At 45.8% G+C, this 23,229-nt stretch overlaps 1 protein-coding gene across 1 annotated transcript; it reads left to right on the top strand.

Annotated features, from left to right (window-relative positions):
- The first annotated feature begins 19,816 nt into the window (after positions 1-19,816).
- On the top strand, positions 19,817-23,007 carry LOC123075498 (CASP-like protein 5B3). Its single transcript, XM_044498088.1, has 3 exons — positions 19,817-20,157; positions 22,052-22,184; positions 22,578-23,007. Exons 1-3 carry the CDS (start codon positions 20,027-20,029, stop codon positions 22,779-22,781), a joined length of 468 nt encoding a protein of 155 aa, XP_044354023.1. The 5' UTR covers positions 19,817-20,026; the 3' UTR covers positions 22,782-23,007.
- The last annotated feature ends 222 nt before the right edge of the window (positions 23,008-23,229 follow it).

Below are 23,229 nucleotides of genomic sequence, written 5' to 3'. Positions count from 1 at the left end.
TGGGCCAGGATGCAGAGGCCCGCCAGATTGTGAAAACAGGTAGCAAGTAGGCCCCACAGGGCAGGGACGGAGACGGTTAGGCAATGTGCTGCCCGCTTTAGAAAGGAACTTGAGAGGGAAAGCTCAGCCCGCTATATAAACCGGTGCTAGCTCCCCTCGCTCGGCGAGGTGGGACTAAACTCCCTGCACCCCTGGGATGTGCCCGGCGCGAAGCTCGCTTGGGCCTAATTCGGGTGGGCCGTCCCACGCCAGCCTCACCCGCTGGGTCGCTGGATGGACCGTTGGGCCATCTCGTTGTCTGCGCCTGAGGCCTGCATGCATGGGAAGGGCGGCGACGTGGGTTTGCATGCGCGGGTGGCGGACGTGCATGCATGCGAGCGAGGCGATTAAAACCTTGTTTTCACACTTTTCGATTCAACGTGGCAATTAAAACCTTGGTTTCACACTTTTTTTATCCACCCGCATGTATTCAACATGGCAATTAAAGCCTTGGTTTCACACTTTTTTGATCCACCCGCATCTATTCAACATGGCAATTAAAGTGGCATATGGATCGTTCGACGCGGCTAGTTTGAACGTAAGCGCGGTCGGTTCCCTTCCCTTCCCCTTTCCCTATTTAAACCACCAGCCCTCACCTTCTGCACACATCCATTTGCGTCGCCCTTCTTTTCTTCCCCAAACCCAGAGCACTCTCTGAGCGAGCCGCGAGGATGCAGTACAACGGCCCCACCTACCGGCTCCCACCGACCGTGCCGGAGAGACAGTATCCGGCCGGCGTTGTCGTGGAGAGCACGCTTCGCGTGTGGGCATTCTCACGCTGGAGGGGTGCAAGGGGCTTTTCCCAGTGGTTCCTCCGTGCGGGCTTCGCCCACCTCCCGGCGGGCTCGCCGGTGATGTTCCGACTGGATGAAGTGCGTCCAAACTCCTGGTCTCCGCCGATAGGGCTCACCGTCACCTTCACCAACAGATTTGATGCGTACTACCTCCTCGGCAAGGTGTTTTGGTGTGGATGCGAATTCATCGCATTCACAACCCACAACATCTTCACAAACTTCGACTGCGTCTTCCCCACCCGTGACGGTATGCACACCCTCCCCTACTACATCGGCGAGGACGGGGTGGAGAGGAGCACTGGAGAGGAGGCGCAGTGAAGATGGTGGTGAAGGCCCGGTCTCGTCAGCTTGTCTTGCCCTAGCGTGTTAGGGCAAGTTTTTTACCTTTTAAATATTTCTATTAAATCATGTTGTTGGTTCTACCGTGAACTTTATCTATCCGAACTATGTTATGATTTCTACCCGTCTATTTGATATGTTGTTGGTTATCTGTGTTTTGCTTGCTATTTCTATCTTCTTCCCTTGATATTTCTATCTTATTTGACGTTAAAACCAGCAAGTTTTGGGGTTAGCTCAGATTTCACGCGGCCCACGGGGGTGTGCTTGCGCGCTTGATGGAAAAAATTGGTGCCATTCAACTTAGCCGTTCGGGTAGCAGGGGATGTTCCGTCTGGGAAGACGGATTTTTTCGGCATGCTTGAAATGGACCCAAAAAAATTTTGAAACCCTTGTACCAACATGACAAGCATCCATGCCAACTGGAATTTGTTTTGCGACGTTGTATGGTTTTTTAGGCTATAATGATTACACGTGTAGATGAAAGGCACGAAAAAACAGTTTCAACAAAGACAACATAAATGATTTTTTACAAGTTTTATAGATGGAAACTTCTTTAGATGCAATGCCATCTCACAAACAACTCAGAAACAACTGTATGATTGATCATAAAACACATGCATTGTTGTTCAAAGAACTGTCTCATGAATAAATTGTACCATAATTGCGAACATAGTGTGAAACAGAAAAAAAATGTTTGTTTGCAACAAAATAATCCTGGTTTGAAGCTTAAACTGGTTGAAAAACAATTGAGCCTACTCCATATGGTCTTCTGCACTGCCAAAATCCAGTGACCTCTTGCGTTGCGACGTTGGAGATTGCGTCGGGCTTGGCGACGACCCATGTGCTTCAATCTTTTTCTCTTTAACATCAATGTAACCATACAACTGAAGTTGTTCTTGTTCTTTTTCCGCCAACTCTCTAGCAAGACCCTCCATTTCTTGGATTCTCACTTCCTGTAGAAAGCCATAGGAATTGTATTAGGAAGAACTTAAAAATGACGTAGCCATAAACTAGATGCATGTAACATGTAAAATTTGAACCTCTGGATCAATGTCATCCTCGGGAAAACAACCCGTAGTTCTATTGTACACAATGTACAGGTGACATGTCTTGCTGCCATTCAGATCAGAAAGCATTTTTTTTCTACATCATCTGGTCCTGCAATCAAGAACATTCCTTCTGGCAGCTTCCACGCAGACTCGGGTAAGAAGTAGTACAGTTCTGCTCCCAGTTTGCAACCAAAAGTATCTCTCATTTCACTCATAATGAGATTGTAGGTCACTTTGGCGGGTTCAAAAATTCTGACTTCTGCCGGGTGTTCATCAAAGTATGCTCTCGGGACATGTGACATCTCATCATCCCTACTAACAAAAAATTCCATGACCAGCACCTAGTATCTCACATCAGAGTTAATACATTCAATGAGTAAAGGGGCAAACATAATTTTTTATGTGCATAGCAACATTGCGGTGTTGTTACCTGCTTTTGTGGAATGTATCCTTCATGTGGAGTGACTGGGGATTGTGCCAGCTCAAACCTTCTCACCTTGTTATGTGGAATGTATCCTTCATGTGATGTGACTGGGGACTCTGCCATCACACGTTTCTTATCCTGCGTATGAAACGTCGACAGTGGGTTTACACACAAATTTTAAAAGGTCATACCATATCTTGGGTATGGCATCGTTGCGAGGTACTTACAATGGGAGAATTGAAGATATGTTGTTGGGGTGGAGTGATGTGGCATTGAACGGGTGACTCTATCGCAATGTCTCGAGTGGATGGCGACTGTGCCGTCTCATGATGCTTAGCCTACATACAATCGCCGACATAAGGTTGCCACATATTGAAGATGTTTGTATCATAGAATACGTAGGTCCTTAATATATACAATCGGTGCGAGATACTTACAGGGGGAGAAAAATTGAAGACATGAATAAATTGGCTACATGAAATGTTTTGATTTTGTGTCAGCCCATAATTATTAAGGGAGCAATCACTTCCTTTGCAAAATGGAAATCTGTACAGAATTTGCAAATGGATCATCTATGAACATGTGTGCAAACTGATCATCTATGAACATGTGTGCAAATTAATTCATCTACATAAACTAAAATGAATCAGGAACTGCAGCATTTTGTCACTGTCCTGGGGAAGCCAATGGAGAATCCTGCCATATATCCATTGTTTAACCCACTTTTTTCATTAATGTATCCCTGCCATGAACATTTTCTTGTATTTGGGTTCATTACCCCACTTCTTTCATTAATGTATCCCTTGTGAAACTTATGCTCATCTAGTTAACAAGACAAACCCCAATGCCATGAAAAAAAACAGAGTATCTGCTGGAATCAGAATGTGAATCAGATTTAAAATTCCACATCCAACATGAAGATCTATGCTACATCCCTACAATCCTACATACGTACAACTAGCACGCCCTAATGAATTTGATGCTCATCTAGTTAACAAGAAAAACTTCAATGCCATGAAAAAAACCAGAGTATCTGCTGGAATCAGATTTAAAAATCCAGATCCAACATGAAGATCTATGCTAAATCCCTACAATCCTACATATGTACAACTAGCACGCCCAAGTGAAATTGATGCTCATCTAGTTAACAAGAAAAACCCCACTGTCATGAAAAAAACAGAGCAAAAAACAGAGTACTACCTCAGATAGCTCGTCGATGGCATCCTCGTCGAAGTCGCTGCCCTTCCTGCAATCTACGTCGAACTCCTTTATGGCGTTCTCCTCGTAGAGCTCTTCGATTTCGTCATGCACCTTGCGCTTAAGCCTTCTCATCTCCTCCTCCTCCAGATCTTCCCCGACCTTCTGCTCGCCGACGGGTGCCTCCACGGCTGCGATGGAAGCGGGAGCAGGCACAAGGTCGCTGCACCGCCAGCTTTCACCGCTACGGCGGACTCAGCCGCTCCACCCACGGCTGCAGCCACGGCAGCAGACTACTCTGCTCCGATGGTTGCCTCCGGCTCGTCCGCCGCATCTTCACGCCCGCGTTTCATCGTCGGTCGAAGGCAGGAGGAGGGAGGCGTAGGAAGGGAGGAGGGTGGTGAGGAAGGAGGAGAGGGTGGTGAGGTGGTGAGGAAGGAAGAGAGGGTGGTTAGGTTCGGGAGAGGACGAGGGTTTTCTACCCGATTTGGGGAGGAAATGCACTGCTCCTGCCTGTTGGAATTACCGAGAAGCCGCGGGTGCCGATTTGACTTGACACACCCACCCGGCCGTCCCCATTCCACGTGGGGACGTGGCGGTCGTGCACGCGGTCTCACAAGTGGGTCCCCTTGTCATCCACACAACCACGCCACCACATGTACCACATTTTTCTTTCTCCCCGTCTCGACCACTCCACATCTTTCTTTCTCCCCTTCTCGACCAGCGCCGCCGCCGCCGCCATCTCCCGATGACCCCTCTCTTCGCTGCCGGTGCGCGGCCGCCGCCAACTCCGGCAAGTACGTGAGATCTCCCCTCTTCTTCCCTTCCCCAACCGCGTCTCCTACGGAGGCGGATCTGAGCCGATTGGCTGTTGCCGGCCGGAGCTCGTCGGATCTCTCGATGTCATGTCTGATCTAGATCCAAAAGTTGAAAACGGTTTGGAGTGGGTTGGATGACTAGCATGTATAGTTCGGTTTGGTCTAGATTCTAAATGATAATATCTGGATTGGTTTGGTTTTGATGTGTGCCGTGGATTGCACTCGTTTTAGTTTGGATGCCGAACTATTCCCAGGTTTAGATGAGACGGGCATTGCCATTGTCATTGGCATTGCTTTATTACGTAGATGATAGTAAATAGATTGATTGGCCATTGCCAGTATAGGTTATCACTATGATTTATTATATGTATGATCTTTGTATTGTACTATGTACAATTCAACTTAGAGTTCAACATGTTCTGTGTAGAATGGAGGAAGCACCATGTGGACGCTGCAACTCACGGTGCCGGACCAGCCTTTCTACTGTCACGCTGTTCGGCATCTACTTCCAGCCTTCTTTTGTTGTTGCAGCGGTAACAATTTATATGAACCTTCTGACAGTACATTCTTTTTTTTTGCTATTTCCACTAATGTATTGTGTCTGTTATTTGTTTTTATCTTACACAGATCGTACCATGCAATGTGAGATTTCCATTCAATGAGCTCATCGGAGACACCGTGACCTTCGACGCTCTTGGGGACCCATACACTATGCAGGTCGAGAAGGGGCGAAAGATAACCCAGATAGGAGGAGATGATTGGGATCGTTTCATCGCCCGCATGCGTCTTAGTGGGGGTGAATTGATCCGCTTCTCGTTCAGAAGAGATAGGCCCAGGATTTCTGTTATCTATCTAAATTTGATTCCGGATAGTGAGGATGAAGTTCATGAGGAGGAAGATGGTGCTGATTCAGATGATGACGATTCAGATGATGATGAGAACCCACTTGTTGAATACCTGTATGCCCAAGGACTCAGACTGGGCGACGAGGAAATCGGCAACCTCTGGGACATGCTTCCGCTACGTGAAGACTACCTAGGGAAGCCATTCGTGACCCGCCTCACAAGGACGAATGTTAAACGGCATATCATGGTATGTCACTTAGTGTGGTAATTACATGATATGCATACTTAGTTAGTGTAGTAGTTCATATGATATGCATGTTGTAGTACTGTGATGAGAGGCCTAGTTTAGAATTCATTTAGTGAAGAATTTTATGACATGCATGTAGTGTAGTAATATGCGATGATATGCTTAGTGTACGCAGTAATCTAATGATATGCCTAATTACTGTAGTAATTTGATGCTTGGCGTATAGTGTAGTGATGTGATGATATATATGCTCAGTGTTGAATCCAATGATATATGTGTCTTGAAGTGTATGCTTTGTTGATAATTGCACGTGACAGGATCATATATCATGTCAACTGTTTTCAGAAATTACCTAAGAGGTTACTTGATAGCTGTGGCATCGACCCGGACGAAGAAGGCATGGCTGCTGGACTACGCCTTACCAGAACGGGCTCCATCACCAGCTGTGCCTATGCAGTGGACACGGACGGTCGCACTATCTTGAGAAGGGCAGGCTGGAAGAAGTTCCTTCGTGGCAAGAATCTTCGGGTAGGACAGGCCATCCTACTCACTATTGCGAACACCAGTCGCCATGACTTGAGGATGATGATCACCATCCACCTCATTTAGAACTTGTTATGTTAGCTCTTGTTTGCGAGTACTTGTCATGTATTACCGTACCTATATCTACTCATATCTAGGTACTATTGCTTGTGATGGATTGCAACTATTATTAACTGGTAACTAATGGTAGAGGCTGGCTGCCACAAAGTTCCATTCACAAGCTACTATGAATTTGAAATAATGCATAAACAAAATACGAAGCTTTTCTTAAGCACAGGTGCTTATTTGTACAGGGTAGACGCTTAACTAGGCGTCTCTCCTGTAGAAATAGGCACCAGTGCTTCAGAAAAACCCTGTTTATTTTTCTAAGCACCACCGTACGCATCAAGCATTGTACAAGGCTTGTCATGCATCACCAAAATAGTATTAACAACTTGGAACACTAAACCAGAGTAGCAGCAAACTCTTAAGATAAACGGCAGATCAACCACCGCACAGCATAAGTTCAGACACACCATAGGACATAAGTTCAGACACACCGAACAACAAAGAAACATAGATATCATAAAAGGACACTGCGCTAGCAACTTGAAGGCAGACTTTGATCTCTCTTCATGCCGCGTAGTGGCAGTGGTCAGCCTCATGTGCTTCTGAAATTTCCACACCTGATTTGATGTTGTCTATTATCTTCCAAGCCTTGTAGGTGGCGTACGCATCCTTCGCTGCGTACTCGATGAGGTAGTCTGGCAGCGGGCTGATCCCCCACAGTTTATGGTCTTCGGTCCTGTTGATCTTCTTCTTCATGTTTTGGTAAAATGGGTGGATGACACTGGCTGCAACATCAGCCAAGGAGTCGTACTGCTTCTTTCTGCCGGCATATGGAACTCTATAGTTTTTCTGAATGTCGATGTACTTTTCGGGGTTGATCTCCAAACCAAACATCTTCAGCATCTCTTTGTCATTATGAATGCTGAAACCGGCAAAGGTGAACAACTTCTTCTCCTGGAGGAAGCTCTTGAGGCGCTTGGGCCTTCAAGGGGAGAGGCATATTGAAGATTAGTAGTAATTTTGAAGATTTAGGAGTTGTTTGGTTTGTGACTAAGTTTGCCAAAGATTGCCACACCTAAGGTTAGGCAAGTTTGACCAACTTAGGTGTGTGTTTGGTTCAAGCCACACCTTAGGCAAGCCACACTTGGGTCCCACATGGCATACACACAAAAAGTGTGGCAAGATCCCCTTAGGCTTGCCAACTTGTGGCCCTCATTTTGATGAACTAACCTTAGGCAAACTTGGCAAAAAATTGTGGCAAAGTGTGACAATGCTAGTGCTAGAACCAAACAATACGAGTGATGAATGCATGAAGTACATGATGTTATTTCTCTTTTTGGATCATACAGTTGAAAATAACACTACAGCAAACTACTTCACTACATCAACTTCATAAACAACTTTTAATACATCTAGTCCAGTGCATCCACACCGGTAGACACAACACTAATGCATCAATATCAGAAACTACACTAGTATATCAGAAACTACACTAGTAGATACAACACTAATACATCTAGTCCAGTGCATCAACTTCAGAAAATAACACTAATGCATCCACAGCGGTAGACACAACACTAATGCATCAAGATCAGAAACTACACTAGTATATCAAGTTTGGTGATTAATCTGGTGCAAGATTTTAAGATACTAATCCAGTGCATCAGGGTAAAAATCTATGCCAGTGCATGTACTTGAGAAACCACACTAGTGCGTCCACTTCACAATCTACACTAGTACATGTAGTTGAGAAACTAGGGTATATGAGTAGGATGGCTCACCATTTTGTGGCCGCAGCGATGTGGTAGACCAGGCAGAGTTCATCCATGCATAACTGCAGAACTGCTGTGTACTGCGGAGGTTCGTCATCCCTGGTATACTCCACATCAACGCCGACGAATCTAGGATACCTGCCGACGGCTTTCATGAAGAGCCTCATGAGCATTTCGTCGGCAGTGTCTGGATTGCTGGTGCAGACGACCTCCAGCGTCTCTTTGCCGTGGAGTTCCACCTTGTCAAGTTTGGTGGTGTAGTCGCGCTTCTCACTGGGGACCTGAACGTCGTCTTCCTTGATGCTCTGCTCTTCCTTGATGCTCTGGTCGGACGTCTCGCCACAGTGACGCTTGGTAGACGGCTCCTCCGCCATTGCCCTTCTCCAGCGACGGCCGTTTTGAGACAGAGACGGTGGTTGCAGTTTGTGGAGTAGATGGACGTGGTTCGCATAATGAGGGAGGAATGGAGGAGAAGGTGCCTTTTTGAGTTCTGGGGGAGGCGGTTCGTCGCGTGAGGGAGGCGCTCGTCGTTATCGTGATCGTGGGGCTCGTGGGGCTCGTGTTGTTCGTCTTCCATTCTGTAACCACCCACGGGCCTGCATCGTGGCCCATATCACTGGGTTTGTAGTCGTATGCAGGCCGTGGTGTGTGAGAAAACTCATGTTAGGTAGGTGGGCTTTTCTCCTCCTTCACCCGGCGGCCGTGATGTAAACATGAGAAGCAAGTTTGCTAAGGTTGTAAACGGACCCAATATTTTTCTACATCTTTGTATCAACATGAAAAGCAATCATGACTAGTTTGCTAAGGTTGTCGGCATTTGTATGGATTTTCTAAGGTTTTTGCAACGATAAAATGCTTAAAACACTTCTGACATGTTGTGATGTTTTCGGTATTTAGTGGTCTACTCGCTGGGATTATTCCACTTTGTGATGTTTTGTACGTGCCAGGTTGTAGTATGAAATGCTAACTGTTCTATATGGTAGTGGTTGGTCTCTAATTGGACCGACATGTTGAACTAGTATCAATGGTAGAGGCGTTTCGTTGTGCGCCACATCCAACAGTTCACATAATTAATTATCCAAAGATTAAGGTATCAAACCCTTGGTCATACAAAGCAACATTTCATTCCTAAAAATTAAGGTAATTCCACATTCAAACTAACTAATACTACAAATTGGAAGGAACTACTTAATACATTAACAGCACATAGGGAAGTAGCCCTGGTCCAACGGCTTGAGAAAGGACGAACAAAAGCTGAAAGAAGAAGGATCAGCCAGTAGCAGCACCATCAGCCTCCCAGCCTCACAACTTCAGCCAGCCTGGTGAACTCCAGGTTTTTTCCTGCAAAACACACATGGGATGTTGGAGGCAAGAAAATAAATTCGCCAGGGGTCTTGTCATGGCATCTAATCGCACGGAATGCTAGTACAAATGATGGAGAACAAAACATCCAACATGAGCAAATTCATAGGAGTTCTAGATCCATGGATACCATCAAGAATGCTCAGTTCTAATTCAGACACAACACTTGGTGAAAACATGCATATTCATATCAGCAACATTGATATGGCATCTTTGCAAGCTTGGGTCAGTGACTTGTCTTGTGTTTCATGGCATGACAATAATTTTAACAATAAATAGACATGAAATTGACCCAAACTCATGTACAAAGTTAGGACATATGATGCATGGATTAATTCACAAATACATGACAAAATGCCAACTTTGTATACAATTTGCAGTACTGAAATATTTCAGTGTGTACCGGTGTGTACTGAAACTGCAGTACTGAAATAATTCAGTGTGCATTGGTGTGTACTGAAATTCTAGTAACGAAATATTTCATTGCCTACCGGTGTGTACCGAAATATTTCAGTGTCTACCACTACAACATTACAAATTTTGCCTAGGGCAGTACCGAAATATTTCAGTGCCTACCGGTGTGTACCAAAATATTTCAGTGTCCACCACTACAACATTACAAATTTTGCCTAGGGCAGTACCGAAATATTTCAGTGCCTACCGGTGTGTACCAAAATATTTCAGTGTCCACCACTACAACATTACAAATTTTGCCTAGGGCGGTACCGAAATATTTCGTGCCTACCGGTGTGTACCGAAATATTTCAGTGTCTACCACTAGAACATTACTAATTTTTCCTAGGGTTCACATACATCATAATCATCCTCCAAATCCATGTACTCAAATATTCATGCAATTCATTGAGATTAAAATGCCATATAGCATTCCCTCTCTGAGCTATTACGATCAGTATCACCACGATGTAAGCACGAGCAGTAGGAAGATGAGGAGTGGGGAAGCTTACTCTAAACATAGCTACCGCCGCCGTTCAGACGAGGAGAGCGGCGAGGGAAGCGTGGAGAACGGCGGGGAAGCGAGGTCGCGACCACTGTCCTCCTCATCTTGTGCTTCGGAGTCTCCGATGACTCGGTTGGAGGCTGCACAATCTGCAACGGCACCTCGTGCACGGTGGGTTCCTGATCCAGTGGATGCTCTACCCTGGATCTGAACGCCCACCACCTCCGCCTGGTCCACTTGCTGGACGAATTGGCCTGCTCCATCGCCTAGAGGAGGATCTCGATCTTGTGAATCGGTTGTGCGGGCGGGGGGCAAAGCTTTGCCCTTTCCTTCTTCGTCAAATTCTTGAGAGTGGCCATTGCCGTCCAGCTCATCTGCCTTGTGTTGTCAAACCAAGAACGGATCTCCCTCAACCTGGCCAACTTGACCTGGTCGCCGCCGGCGATCTGCACGAAGTCGGTGTTCTCGCCGCCGGCCATCAGCTCGATCTGCCGATTCTTGCTTCGATGGAAGAGGGGGTGGGGGTGGGTGGGGGGGGTTCCTGAGTGGAGAGAAGTTGCAGCGGCGAGAAGGAGGAGATGACTGCGGTGGACTTGGAGGAGAGGGCGAAGATGGCCGTCGATGAGTAATTGTGGAAGGTGTAGCACCATGGCGGCGGTTTTGCATTCGACGAGAGGGGCGGCGCGTGCAAATTTTTCTAGGACTAAACTGCCCCTATATTAAAACGCGTCCCCACCTTGTCACGAGTACCGGCCCCACTCGTTTTAGTACTTTCGCGTACTTTAATCGGAGTACTACCCAGTACTTCGTATTTGTCTGCCGTTAGATTGACATCAACGAACGATTCTAAAAAAGCCCAACCACTCTAAAACTTGTATGAAGAGTAATATATATGGAGATAAGTCGCCGTCGAAGGTACCTGAAAAATGCTCTAGTTATTGTGCAATGGAATTTTATCTCTTCAACAAAACAAAAAAGAGAGTGGAATACATTTTCAAAAGGAAGTTCAGTTTAGTCCTGCTCTATAGTTTCAACCTGGTTCATAAATTCAGAAGGAAGCAATATATATTCATTGACAGAAAAGTTTAGATCGTAGTTTGCAGCAGCATCCATTAAAAACAGCATAGCAACTAATCGATTAATATAATTCCCAGCATAAAGGTATTCAAGGCCTGCACAATCTTAAACTGATAAAGGCGTACTAGATTTAGTGGCCGTATGCATCCACCTGATGCAGAGGCCGGGGAATCCCCTTTTCAAAAAAAAAGATTTATTTGAAAGCATATTGCAAAAATCCAACAGCTCTTTCATGCGTTTAGTTCATCACCAGCCTAAAAAGGACATGTTGGTGGCAATAGAAAGTACTACTACTCGGTCCAGCAAACATTGGGAGTCTCACTAACTGCATGTGAATAGTACTGTAGTAGAGTGATCCACAGCAATCACTCCCAATTGCCTTGAAAAGAAGTTTGTGCTCAAGACAAATCTTCCAAGAAATTGACAGCCAGGTCCAGGTCCCAGTAATGTGGACAATTATGCACACCCAACCCTGGGAAAGGTGGGCTCCCTCACCACCAACTGCAGCAGCCCAGTCAGCCCAGTTTCCGTACATTACACCCCCCCTTGCAGATTGGGCTTGGCCCATTTACTTTATTTCCTTTTTTTTACTTTCAAAAAAATGGTGAGGGAAGTTGGGATTCGAAGCACAAACCTGGTTAAGTTTGAACAGCAGTAACCAACCGGGAAATGTCACCTGCTGTGCTTTATTACTACTTCATCTCCATATTGTCGTGCGACAAAAGTGCAGCACTTCCATGGCCGGGTTTTCATCTGTTTTTTTTTATTTTTTCCCTTTTTAAATTGGCAAAAAAATTATAATTTTTTCAATTTATCATAAATTATTGATTTTTTTCAGATACGTGAAAATTTTCTTAAATTCGCTAAGTTTTTTATAAATTGGCAATTTATCTTAAATCCCTGATTATTTTTCAAATTCACAAACTCTTTCCAATTTTTGTTTATTTTTTTAGTATTTCTGAACTTTTTTTAATTTGTGAATGGATTTTGAAAGCAGGGACATTTTGTAATATATTGAACAAAATTTGGAAAAGAGAACATCTTTTGGATCTGTGAACAATTTTTTGAAACGGGAAGAACTTTTGAATTCTGAACAAAATTTGACAACATCAACACTTTTTAAAATTTATGTAACTTTTTTTGAATTGTGAACATTTTTGGAATTTTTTATCACTGATTAATAAATGTAACCTTTTTTTTTGAAATGCGGTCCCTTAGGGCCCGATTCATTAAAAAGGTCGAAGAGAGTTGCCCAGTAAATTAACGAAAAACCGGTGGAAAACCGTTACAACACGTCGGCAAAAACAAGGCCCACGGGGCGACCTGACAACCCACACAAGAACGCGCACACGCCGTCGAGGAGAAGAGCGTCGTCGAGATTGCAATCCGGTGTCATCGTCATCACACTTTCGCGAGGGCGACTCCGACTCCACCATCAACTACCAACGATGTAGCCTTACCGCAAACAAGCGCCGAGGCCTCCGCGGGTCCATGCCAAACAGTCCACCACACGCGCCGACGACCAGACAGCTCCGACTCCGTCGACGAGCATTGCCGGGGGAAAAGCGTTGGGCCTCCGCCGAGTCAGTACCGGAACCGACCACCCGTCTAGTGTCATCGTCATCGCGGATGTTGAGACTGGAGTGACTGGAGTGTTGCGGATGTTGTGACTGGAGTGAAAACCGGTGAAGTTTCTCAAGCAAGACAATAGCCCTTTGTGCCGAGGTTGAAGTAGCTGAGAATGTAAGGTGGTGTAGCAGTGGTCGAGGTAGCCGTGCGAGGGACGCCGTGGATGATGTCGAGTCGAGGGTGGCCGGTGTCGAGGTACATAGCCACCATGGAGCCGTGGGCGCAAGGAAGTATCATGTAGTTAGGGGTGCAGTGGGGCACCAGGGAGAAGACAGTGTTGACGAGGCATCGCACCGGGTGTGCAAAACCCGGGGACGCGTCATGGGAGAAGGCACGCGTTGGTGTTGCCAGAACTGGCCATGCATAGATGGGAAGAAGTCAATGTTGATGAGGCGCCGCACCGGGTTGCCAAGCCCAGGGACACGTCGTGGGCGAAGGCACACATCGGTGTTGCCAGGATGAGCATGCATAGATGGAATGACCGATGTTGACGAGGCGCCGCACCGGGGTTGAGACGCCCGGGGACACGTCGTGAGCGAAACTATGCGTCGGTGTTGCCAGAACAGGGCATGCGTAGACGGGAAGAAGTCGATGTTGACGAGGCACCGCACCGCAGTTGCCAAGCCCTGGGACACGTTGTGGACGAAGGCACGTGTCGGTGTTGCCGGCACCGAGCATGCGTAGATGGGGACTAGAACAAATTGTACGCCATGTCGACGGAGGGACCAGCAGAGGAGGAGTCGACGGCGGTTGCAGCTCAAACCGGCATGAGATAGAAGGTGCCATTGTTGCTCACAGTTGCCGGAGTAGATGAAGTAGTCGGGGAAGATGACGGTGACGTTGGCGATAAGCTTGTGCTAGACGAAGACGAAGATGTGGTCGTTGCTATCATCTTCAACATTCAAAATGACTACTAGAAAAGAATTTAAGAAATGTCCATAGACATACATAAAGTGCATGAATTTGAAAAAGTTCGTGGATTCAGATAAAACATCACAGATTTGAAAAAAAATTGGGGATTTAAAATTTTGGAAATGCTCACAGATTTTCAAAATGTTCATGAATTTGAAAAGAATCACCGTTTTGAAAAATGATCGCGAATAAAAAAATTCTATGGATTAGAAAATTGTTCACAAATTATAAAAATTAAGTTTGTGGATTTGAAAATTGTTCAAGGATTTGGAAAACATTCATGAATTTCAAAATGAGTTCATGAAGTTTAAAATATTTCATGGATTTAAAAAGTGTTCGTGCATTTGAGAAATTATTCACGGATTTTAATGGATTTGAAAATTGTTCGCGAATATGAAAAAATGTTTTCTGATTTAAAAAAAGCACAGTTTGAAAAATGTTCATGAATTTGAATACAAGTTCGCAGATTGAGAAAAGTTCAATGATTTGAAAATTCTTCACAAATTTAGGAAATGTTTGCGTTTTTTAAAATTTTGTACATTTTTTTAAAGTTCATGGATTTGAAAAATTGTTCATGAATTTAAATTTGTTGCAGTTTTCTAAAAGCTCATGAATTTCAAAAAATATATAAATTTATATAAAAAGAAAATAGGAAAAATAATTGACAAGGAAAAAAAAGAAAATTAAATAGCAAAAGATACCAAGAGAAAACCCAGTTGAAACCTTCTACAACCTTCGCAAACCCATTTGTAAGCTTCTAGAAATTTCACAAAAACCAAATGCTGATAGTTACGGAAAACCACGAATGTGTAGAGGCAATGGCTGCAGGCAAGCTTTATGCTCATTGCATCTGATTCTGCAGATGTAGTGGGGAGCAGCTCTTATGGCACTCGTGGTGCATACGTACTGAAATGGGGTGTGCACTGCGTACCCGATAATAAACACTATAACAAGCGCTGAATAGGAATCGTGCCCTCCCACCCCGAGAGTCTGACTTCTATTCCAGCCCAGCCCTCCAGCTAGAGCTAGGGCTTCCAACCGGAGACTGCCAGTTGGGCCGGCACATTTAGCTTCGGAAGCCTTTCAGAAGGTTCTGGTTTGGTTTTACTGTTTTTTTACTTATCTTTTCGGTTGTTTATTTTTTTCGCCTTTCTTTGTTTTTCTTTTAAATTTTACATTTTAAATTTTCCTTTTACAAAAAAGCTCTTTCTATAAAACTCAGAAATTAAGAAATTGTTCCAAATTTGAAACTAAGTTTATTTTGGAATTTTCAAAAAAAATCATTTTTAATATATTTTATTGGATTTTATAAAATTGTTCACAACTTCCGAAAATGTAGAGAATTGCAGAATGTGTTCCTGTTTTCAAAAATTGGTCAGATTTAAAAAATGTTACTGGCTTAAAAATTTATTCATAAATTCAAAAGGTCAGGAATTTTTAAAATCTATTTATGTTTTCAGACAATGTTTGTAATGTCAAAAGATGGTAAAAAATAGAAACAAAATAGAAATTTTTTCACATTAAAAATATTGTTCATGTTATTATGAAAATGTTAGCGTTTTCAAAAAAAAATTAAAAATACTTTTTCATGTTTAAAAAAAACAAATGAAAAGAAAACGATTGCTACAATTGTCAGGCCACTACACGCGCGATGGGTCGACCCAGTTGGGCGCTCCATTCGCGGGAGGCCGATTTGCCCCAAAGAGCTGGACATAGGAGCTCCCGCTACCGTCGGCCTGCATGGGTGCTCGTGGGCCGGTCGAGCCCAATCTTCGCTCCACCTCGCCAATTATTGCTGCCACAACCCTTCTATGTGCAATGGTGTGTGGGCCCCACCCGATCGGTCGACGGCAACGGTTGTCGTCACTTGTTTCTTCACCGACCGCTTTGGCACCACGGGTCGGGCCTGCTGCACCGTATCCGCCCACGTTGCCCGTCGTGTGTCCATGTTCTATGTCGCCCTACATCCTTGGCCACGACGACCACACATCCAGGGTCCGGTGGCTCATACGATTAAAGCATGCCACGCCTCTTTGTTGTAGTGGCCACCACCTAGTCACCATCTACGGTTCTTCACCAACAGATGAGAACTTCTTGGCGAAGGTGATGCACCACCAAGTTGCGTGAAATTTGGATTGCACACCAAGTACTTCAAATGCTAAATCTTTCTTTTCTTTTAAGATACTCATATTTCTTTGAGCTTACAGAATGTTGGGGTCTTAGGAAAGAGTGATAATGATGTGAGTTTGTTGATTGGGTGCTTAAGCATATGGAGATAGACAGTTTAAAGGTTTCTTCTAAATGTGCGAGTATCCTACCTAACTCTGATACCGAGGAAGGTGAGGATGAGGAGGCGGCAGAAGCCACAATGATGGCCCGCTTTTCTTTCACTTGGTTGGGCGGTTACTGATATTGGACTGGATAAAGTAAGACTTGGGTCCATGTTTACTGACTTCATAACGTGTTCGCATTAAACCATGTTCCCCTTAGAAGAAATAAAAATACCCAAGAATGCCAAAATCATAACACCATCTCATATCGGGATGCCGCAGAGTCGCCCACATGGATGACGTTGGGCCTATTATCTGCATTTAAAAGCCCGGCCAACCGGCTGAAACTGTCGCGCGCGAGCCACCCAATCGAGGCCCATCATAAGTGCTACAAAGCTGTTTGCCTCTGTCGCTAACGCGCTCGCCCTCGTGGCCCACGTGAGATGGGAGTACATGTCCCTAATCCACACCACACACCACACGGGATCTTAGGGGCTATTTGGTTTGGAGCTTTGAGGTGCCCAACCAAAAAATCGGTCGTTGACCAGGCTTTGGATGGTTGTTTGGATCACCTCCAAAATATTGGTGCACCGGCCCGCCCCAGCTCCCTCCTGCTACTCTTGCACTAAATCGCTGGGAGAATCGTGGGCGGCCGAATCCTTTGCCATTTTCTGGGCGTGCCAACAGCGCCTAGGATTTGGCAGGGCGAACGTAGGAACAAACCAAACAACCCCTTATCCCCTCTCCTCTCCATGAGCAAAACGCATCTCTCTCTCTCTCTCTCTCTCTCTCTCTCGTGTTCTTCTCCGTGATACGTCTCCAACGTATCTATAATTTTTATTGTTTCATGTTGTTATATTATCAATCTTGGATGCTTTATATGCATTTATACGCTATTTTATAACTTTTTTTGGGACTAACCTATTAACTTAGTGCCCAATGTCAGTTCCTATTTTTTGTTTGTTTTTGGCTTTTCATAAAAATCGTACCAAACAAAGTCCAAACACGTTGAAACTTTACGATGATTTTTTCTAGACCGGAAGGGACACACTAGAAGGTTCGGAGGAGGCCCGAAGACATACGGAAGAGCCACGAGCTCACAAGGCGCACCTTAGGGGTGTGGGGCGCCCCCTAAGCTCGTGACTCACACGCAACTTTATTTGACCTAATTCCACCTCTATAAATTCTCAAATATTCAGAAACCAACAGAGAGCCACCCGAAACCCTTTTTCTGCCGCCGCAAGATTATGTTCTTCCACGATCCCATCTGGAGGCCTTCTCCGTTACTCTGCCGGAGGGAGAATCGATCATGGAAGGCTTCTACATCATCCTTGCTACCCTACAGGTGAGCATGAGTAGTTCACCACTGACCTACGGGTCCATAGCTAATAGTAGGATGACTTTCTCTCTCTCTCTTTGATCTTCAATACCATATTCTCCTCGATCTTCTTGGAGTTCTCTCCGATGTAATCTTCTTTTGCGATGTGTTTCTTGGGATCCGATGAATTGTGGGTTTATGATTAGATTATTCATTGAAAGCAATTGAGTCTTTTCTAAACTTTATTATGCATGATTATGATAGCTTTGTATTTTTCTCCGACTTATCTGTTTGGTTTCACCAAGTACAATGATTTATCTTCCGTGGGAGAGGTGTTTTGTAATGTGTTCAATCTTGCGGTGTCCTCACCTAGTGACAGAAGGGGTAGCGAGGCACATATCTATGTTGTTGCCACTAAAGGTAAAACGACGGGGTTTATTCATATTGATTGGGTTTACTTTGTCTACATCATGTCATCTTGCTTAAGGCATTACCCTGTTTGTCATGAACTTAATACCATAGATGCATGCTGAAAAGCGGTCGATTGGTGGAGTAATAGTAGTAGATGGAGGCAGGAGTCAATCTACTTATCACAGACGTGATTCCTATATGTGTGACAATTGCCATGAATAACATCATAACTATGTGCTTTTCTATCAATTATCCAATAGTAATTTGTTTACCCACCGTATGCTATGCGTTCAAGAGAGAACCTCTAGTGAAAACTATGGCCCCGGGTCTATTTAATCATATTATAAAAACCAAAAATACCTTGTTGTAATTTTTTACTTTTCTTTTTTATCTATCTACTACTATCAGAACTAATCCTTGCAAATGACGAGAGGACGTGCCGATGTCGGATCCGATGGGGGGGGGGGGGGGGTCGCATCTGGTGGGCATCTACATGGAAACATACAAGGACGTGCGCGCGCACACACACAGATATATATATATATATATATATATATATATATATATATATATATATATATATATATATATATATATATATATATATATATATATATATATATATATATAGAGAGAGAGAGAGAGAGAGAGACGGGACAGAGACAAGGGGGCCAGTTTGGGGAGGATCTCCTTGATGTCGGAGCTGTAGGAGTCGTTGTCCTCATCTTTGGGGCATGTGGTGGGGGCAGAAACTGCCCGAGTTTGCTCCAGTGAGAGGGCATAGCGCCGCCCAAGGCTAGCCACTTCGCCGGGATACGGGCACGGGCATCCTCCATGGCCTGGTCCTCCGCGTGCTAGTCCGACGCGGCGTGGTGCTACTCGGCCTCCGTGGCGTGTCGCACGTTTGACCTCTCATGGCGGGCACACCGGGCCTCGGCCTCGTCTTTGCCGTATCCTAAGCATCCCTGGCGATGTGCATTGGCGTTGTTGGCCTCCGATTCAAAGCTCGACGTTGCAGGGGCGAGATGCCATCGCAGGGGTAGCATGACCAAACCAGGGCCATATGGTTGGGCGCGCCTGTATCTGGAGCCGCTCGCTGCCTTCGAATCCACCGCGGTTACACAGCTCGTGCTGCCGAGGGCGCCCCACTTGTGTAGAGGCAATGGATTCCCAATGGAGCAACGACAGAGCTCGAGTTTCCTCCCGGGACCGACGGAGAGCCAACCAAACGGCTAACTCCTCATCCCCACACGAGGTCCTAGTCAATGGATATGAAGTTGCCGGACTTGAATCCACTGCACGCCATGCCAAAAAAGGACAAAGGTCATCAGAGAGGGATATTTTTGGGCTCCGGACGCCCTATGTCCACCCCATGCATGGGTTAGGTGTCAACCCCGACGTTCACGTCGGATATTAGAGAGCTGGTTGGGTGGTGAATTTGTGAATGGGCAATGATTGAGCTGTCCACCCAGACGTTTTGGGAAGGGTTCAAGGAGCCCGATTTTAGAGTAGTAACAAAAAGCAAGAGTGTAGGCTGGGATCAAGAGTAAAGGTGAATAGGTGAGAAACCGCGTGCACAGAAATGCATGTAAACTCAAATGACGTGGCCAAGGAAGGAACCTACCACGAAATTTCCATGTGCTACCGGAGGTACCCAACACCACGTGGTGGATGCTCAGTCATCACCTGCGTTCCATTTGCATTTCACTCTGCAACTTAAAAACCACCAGGCAGGCAGGCAGAGGTGCCCCACCACCATCTCGTCTCACACAGGCCAAGCGCCACCTCCCCCATCGCCTTTCCCGTCTCGTCTCACCCCACCTCTCCGGCTCCTGCTCATAGCCATCACCTTTCTCATCCCATTCCACACGAGCTAAGCGCACACAGCAACTGCCACAGATCCACGCCAGGAAGGACTCCATCGGCTTCTCCGCCTCACCTCTCCGCAGCAAGCAGAGCAGAGGCAGGCAGGGGATGAAGCGCGTAGTGGGGAGCCCGGGAACATGGAGCGGCGTGGCGCTGCGGCTGTCGCAGTGCGCCTTCGCCGCCGCGTCCACCTTCGCGTTGGACTCCGGCTTCGGCTACTCCAACTACAGCGCCTACGCGTACTTCCGCCCCCCTACTGCTAATTTCATTCGCCCGCAAATGCTACTTCTTTCTTCCCCTTTGTGTAGTTTCTTGCAAATTCATGAGCACCACTCTAGTAGCAAGCAGAAAGTTGTAGCTTCATGGTACCCGTATGAACAGTCAAATCGAACAAAAATAGTAACATAAATCAATATATTGCCTCACAGGAACAAAGGAAATCGATACTTCATTAGGTGATTTCCTTATTGGAGTTCTAGCTAAGACGGTTCCATTACAGAGTTCATGCCTGTTTACAGGACAACAAGCTCGACATCATACTCCCCGCCGTCACCAGCGGTGCCCTGGCGCGGCGCGTCCCACCTCCCCCGCCCTCCCCTACGCACCACCTCGCCCGGCCACCCTACCCCCCTATCCTTGGCTGTCCGGCGTCCTCCCGGCGGCAGGACCTTGTCCCGGCCGTGCCTCCTCTCTGGCTGGCCGGGGTGGGGCTGATTCCCCCTGGCCTCCGGTTGCCCGGCGTCTTCTTGGCGGCGGAGCCTCGTCCTAGGCTCCCAGCCATGCATCTCCCTTGTGCTGGTTGTGGTGTGCCGTGAGCGGTGGATCGAGCCCCGTGGTGGCTGTGTGTGGTGGTGTGTCCAGCAGTGCCCAATGTCATCTTCCCGGTGATTGGCGCGGCTCTCCTTCCGGTGGTTGTGGTCTCGGCCTGCTTTGGTTTCCTTGTCTCTGAATCTTGATCCATCAACCTTTGGGATTGTGCGGAATTTGGCCGGGCGAAAGCCTTGCTCGGCTTGCCGATGCTGGTGGCAGCGACACCTGCGGGTGTCGTTTCCTTCTTGGAGGTGCCACCATGGCCTCTTCTCTGCGCCCCTACGCGAGTATCGGAGGAAACCCTAGATCTACTTGGCTAGATCAGACAGCGACGGCGGCTCGGCGTTGTATCCTTCATGAAGGCACTGTCTTGTTGCTCGTGTGTTGGGTTTGAAGACTTCGGACGCTTTGCTGGTCCGGGCTGCTCCTCTTGGCGTGGGCATCCGGGGCGCTATGTACGGCCTCGATGACGCTCTCTCCGTGGCTTCTCCTCCTAGTTCGGCCAGATCCTGCACCCCACTTGCTGATCCTCTAGGCACTTAGGTGGGAGGTACGTTGATTTGGTTCGTCCTGGAGGCGTGGCCGTGCGGTGATGGTGCCAGGCGTTGGTCGCGACGCGGCCCAGATACCTTTGTATCTCGTCTCTTTGCCGCAGGCTGGAGTTCGAGCTAGGAGAGTCTATGCTGTGTTGTATCCCTTCTTGTGTCTTTCCCACACCTTGTGTGGTGTTTCTTCTTTTCCTTTTGTATGTCTATGTAATTTCTCTTCTACCTATCAATGAATGATATGCAAGATTTGCGTATTCGCGAAAAGCTCGACATCATACATATGTGTATGTTCAATTGTCGATAATCTTGCGAGTTTAGGTGCATCCTCCTTTTCCAAAAAAAGAAAAAAGAACTGGAGTGTTCTGTTATCCTCCATTAATGTTTTCTGTGAAACATTTTAAATTTCTAGTGGTATTGGGAATCCGGATTGTCAGCAGTGTCCAAATCTCTTGTTACCGTCTAGTATTCAAGCTGAGTATTCCAAAAGGTTTTTGATAGTTTATTAATATCCCCTGTATATAAATAATATAAGTCACTCAACCCAACTTCTCTGCAACAAGTTTGGGCACATGCATGTTTTTGTTGAGACTCTGCCTTACGTAAAGTTGCCAGAGTACAGTTAACCTCTGGATTTGAAATCACTGCTTATATACCTGGTATTGGCCATAATCCCTATGAAAGGTTTATGATTAGATAAGGTGGTTGCTGAAAATTGACTGGTAATTGACCTGTCCCTCAAATTGACTGGTAATTGACCTGTCTCTCTTCATTTCAGCTACATGGATACAGTGTTGACCCTGCAGCTTGTGTGGAGTTTGTACCTTGCTTGTAAGGATATCTTTGCTCTCAGGAATAAAAAGGATCTTCACACCCCACATGATCTATTGTTCTTTGTTGTCATTGACTGGGTAAGTCGTTCAATTTCTCTCCTCTATTATCCATGAAGCTACGTCTGAATTAACTGAAGGCATGCACTGGAGCAGCCCAGATTTATTATCATTAGTTCTTACTATAAAAAAATCAGGATAAGTGCAACTCATGCTTCTCTATTGGCTAAGTTCTTGTTCTGCCTCCCTCTAAGAGAATAAGGTCGGCTAAATGTTGGCACATGCGCTCGATCGAACTTAGCCGACTTTGAGAAAGAAATTGTATATGTTTTGCGTGACTTTTGGTTAACCAACGGTATAGTTTATCAAAGCTTATTTTTTCTGTTAGAACAGTCAAAATACCAAGCAGTTATTGGCATCTTGAGCTAGCAAAGACCTATCTGAGTGACCACATCAATTGTGAATGCATTGCAGGCCTTGGCGACTCTCATGTTCTCAGGAGCCTGTGCCTCCGCGAGCCTGACAATTTTCTTCATGTGGGATGTGAACCTCTGTGGGGCATACTCGCGGCTGGCCTGCCGGCAGTTCGCTCTTTCAGTCACCCTGGCGTTCATGACATGGTTGTTGCAAGCTGCATCATCTTTCTCTGGGTTTTGGCTACTGGTCTCATTCTTCTAGTGATCTCACATGCTCATAATCGGTGTGGCATTATGCTAATTGTCAATGGGCGTGCATCCTTCACCACTTGTTAGATAGATGGATTGTCTGTTTGATAGTAGCTCATCTTTATCCTAGGAGTTGGTTATGAACGCCTTGAGGTGGAACAGTTACTGTTTAGATTATGTGGGATCATTAATATGAAGAGTAATATATGGAGATAAGTGGCCATCGAAGGTACTTGAAATCTGGTAATTGTGCAATGGAATCTTCTATCTCTACGTGTGGCTTTGCATCCATAGCTATACGCGCTTTGCACAGTGAACAAGTCATCCTTTTATTGCCAATCAATGTACATATGTTGTCCTTCTCATCATATTTAGGAACTAGAATACCAAGGATATCTTCTGCGTCTTGAGGCATGAAAAATTGCTTGACCTTGTCCTCCTTGTTAGATAATAGCGAGAAA

Source organism: Triticum aestivum, chromosome 3D (genome assembly GCF_018294505.1).
Source record: "Triticum aestivum cultivar Chinese Spring chromosome 3D, IWGSC CS RefSeq v2.1, whole genome shotgun sequence".
NCBI lineage: Eukaryota > Viridiplantae > Streptophyta > Magnoliopsida > Poales > Poaceae > Triticum > Triticum aestivum.
The sequence above is the reverse complement of the archived record's forward strand: the minus strand, read 5'-3'. Positions and strand labels throughout refer to the sequence as shown.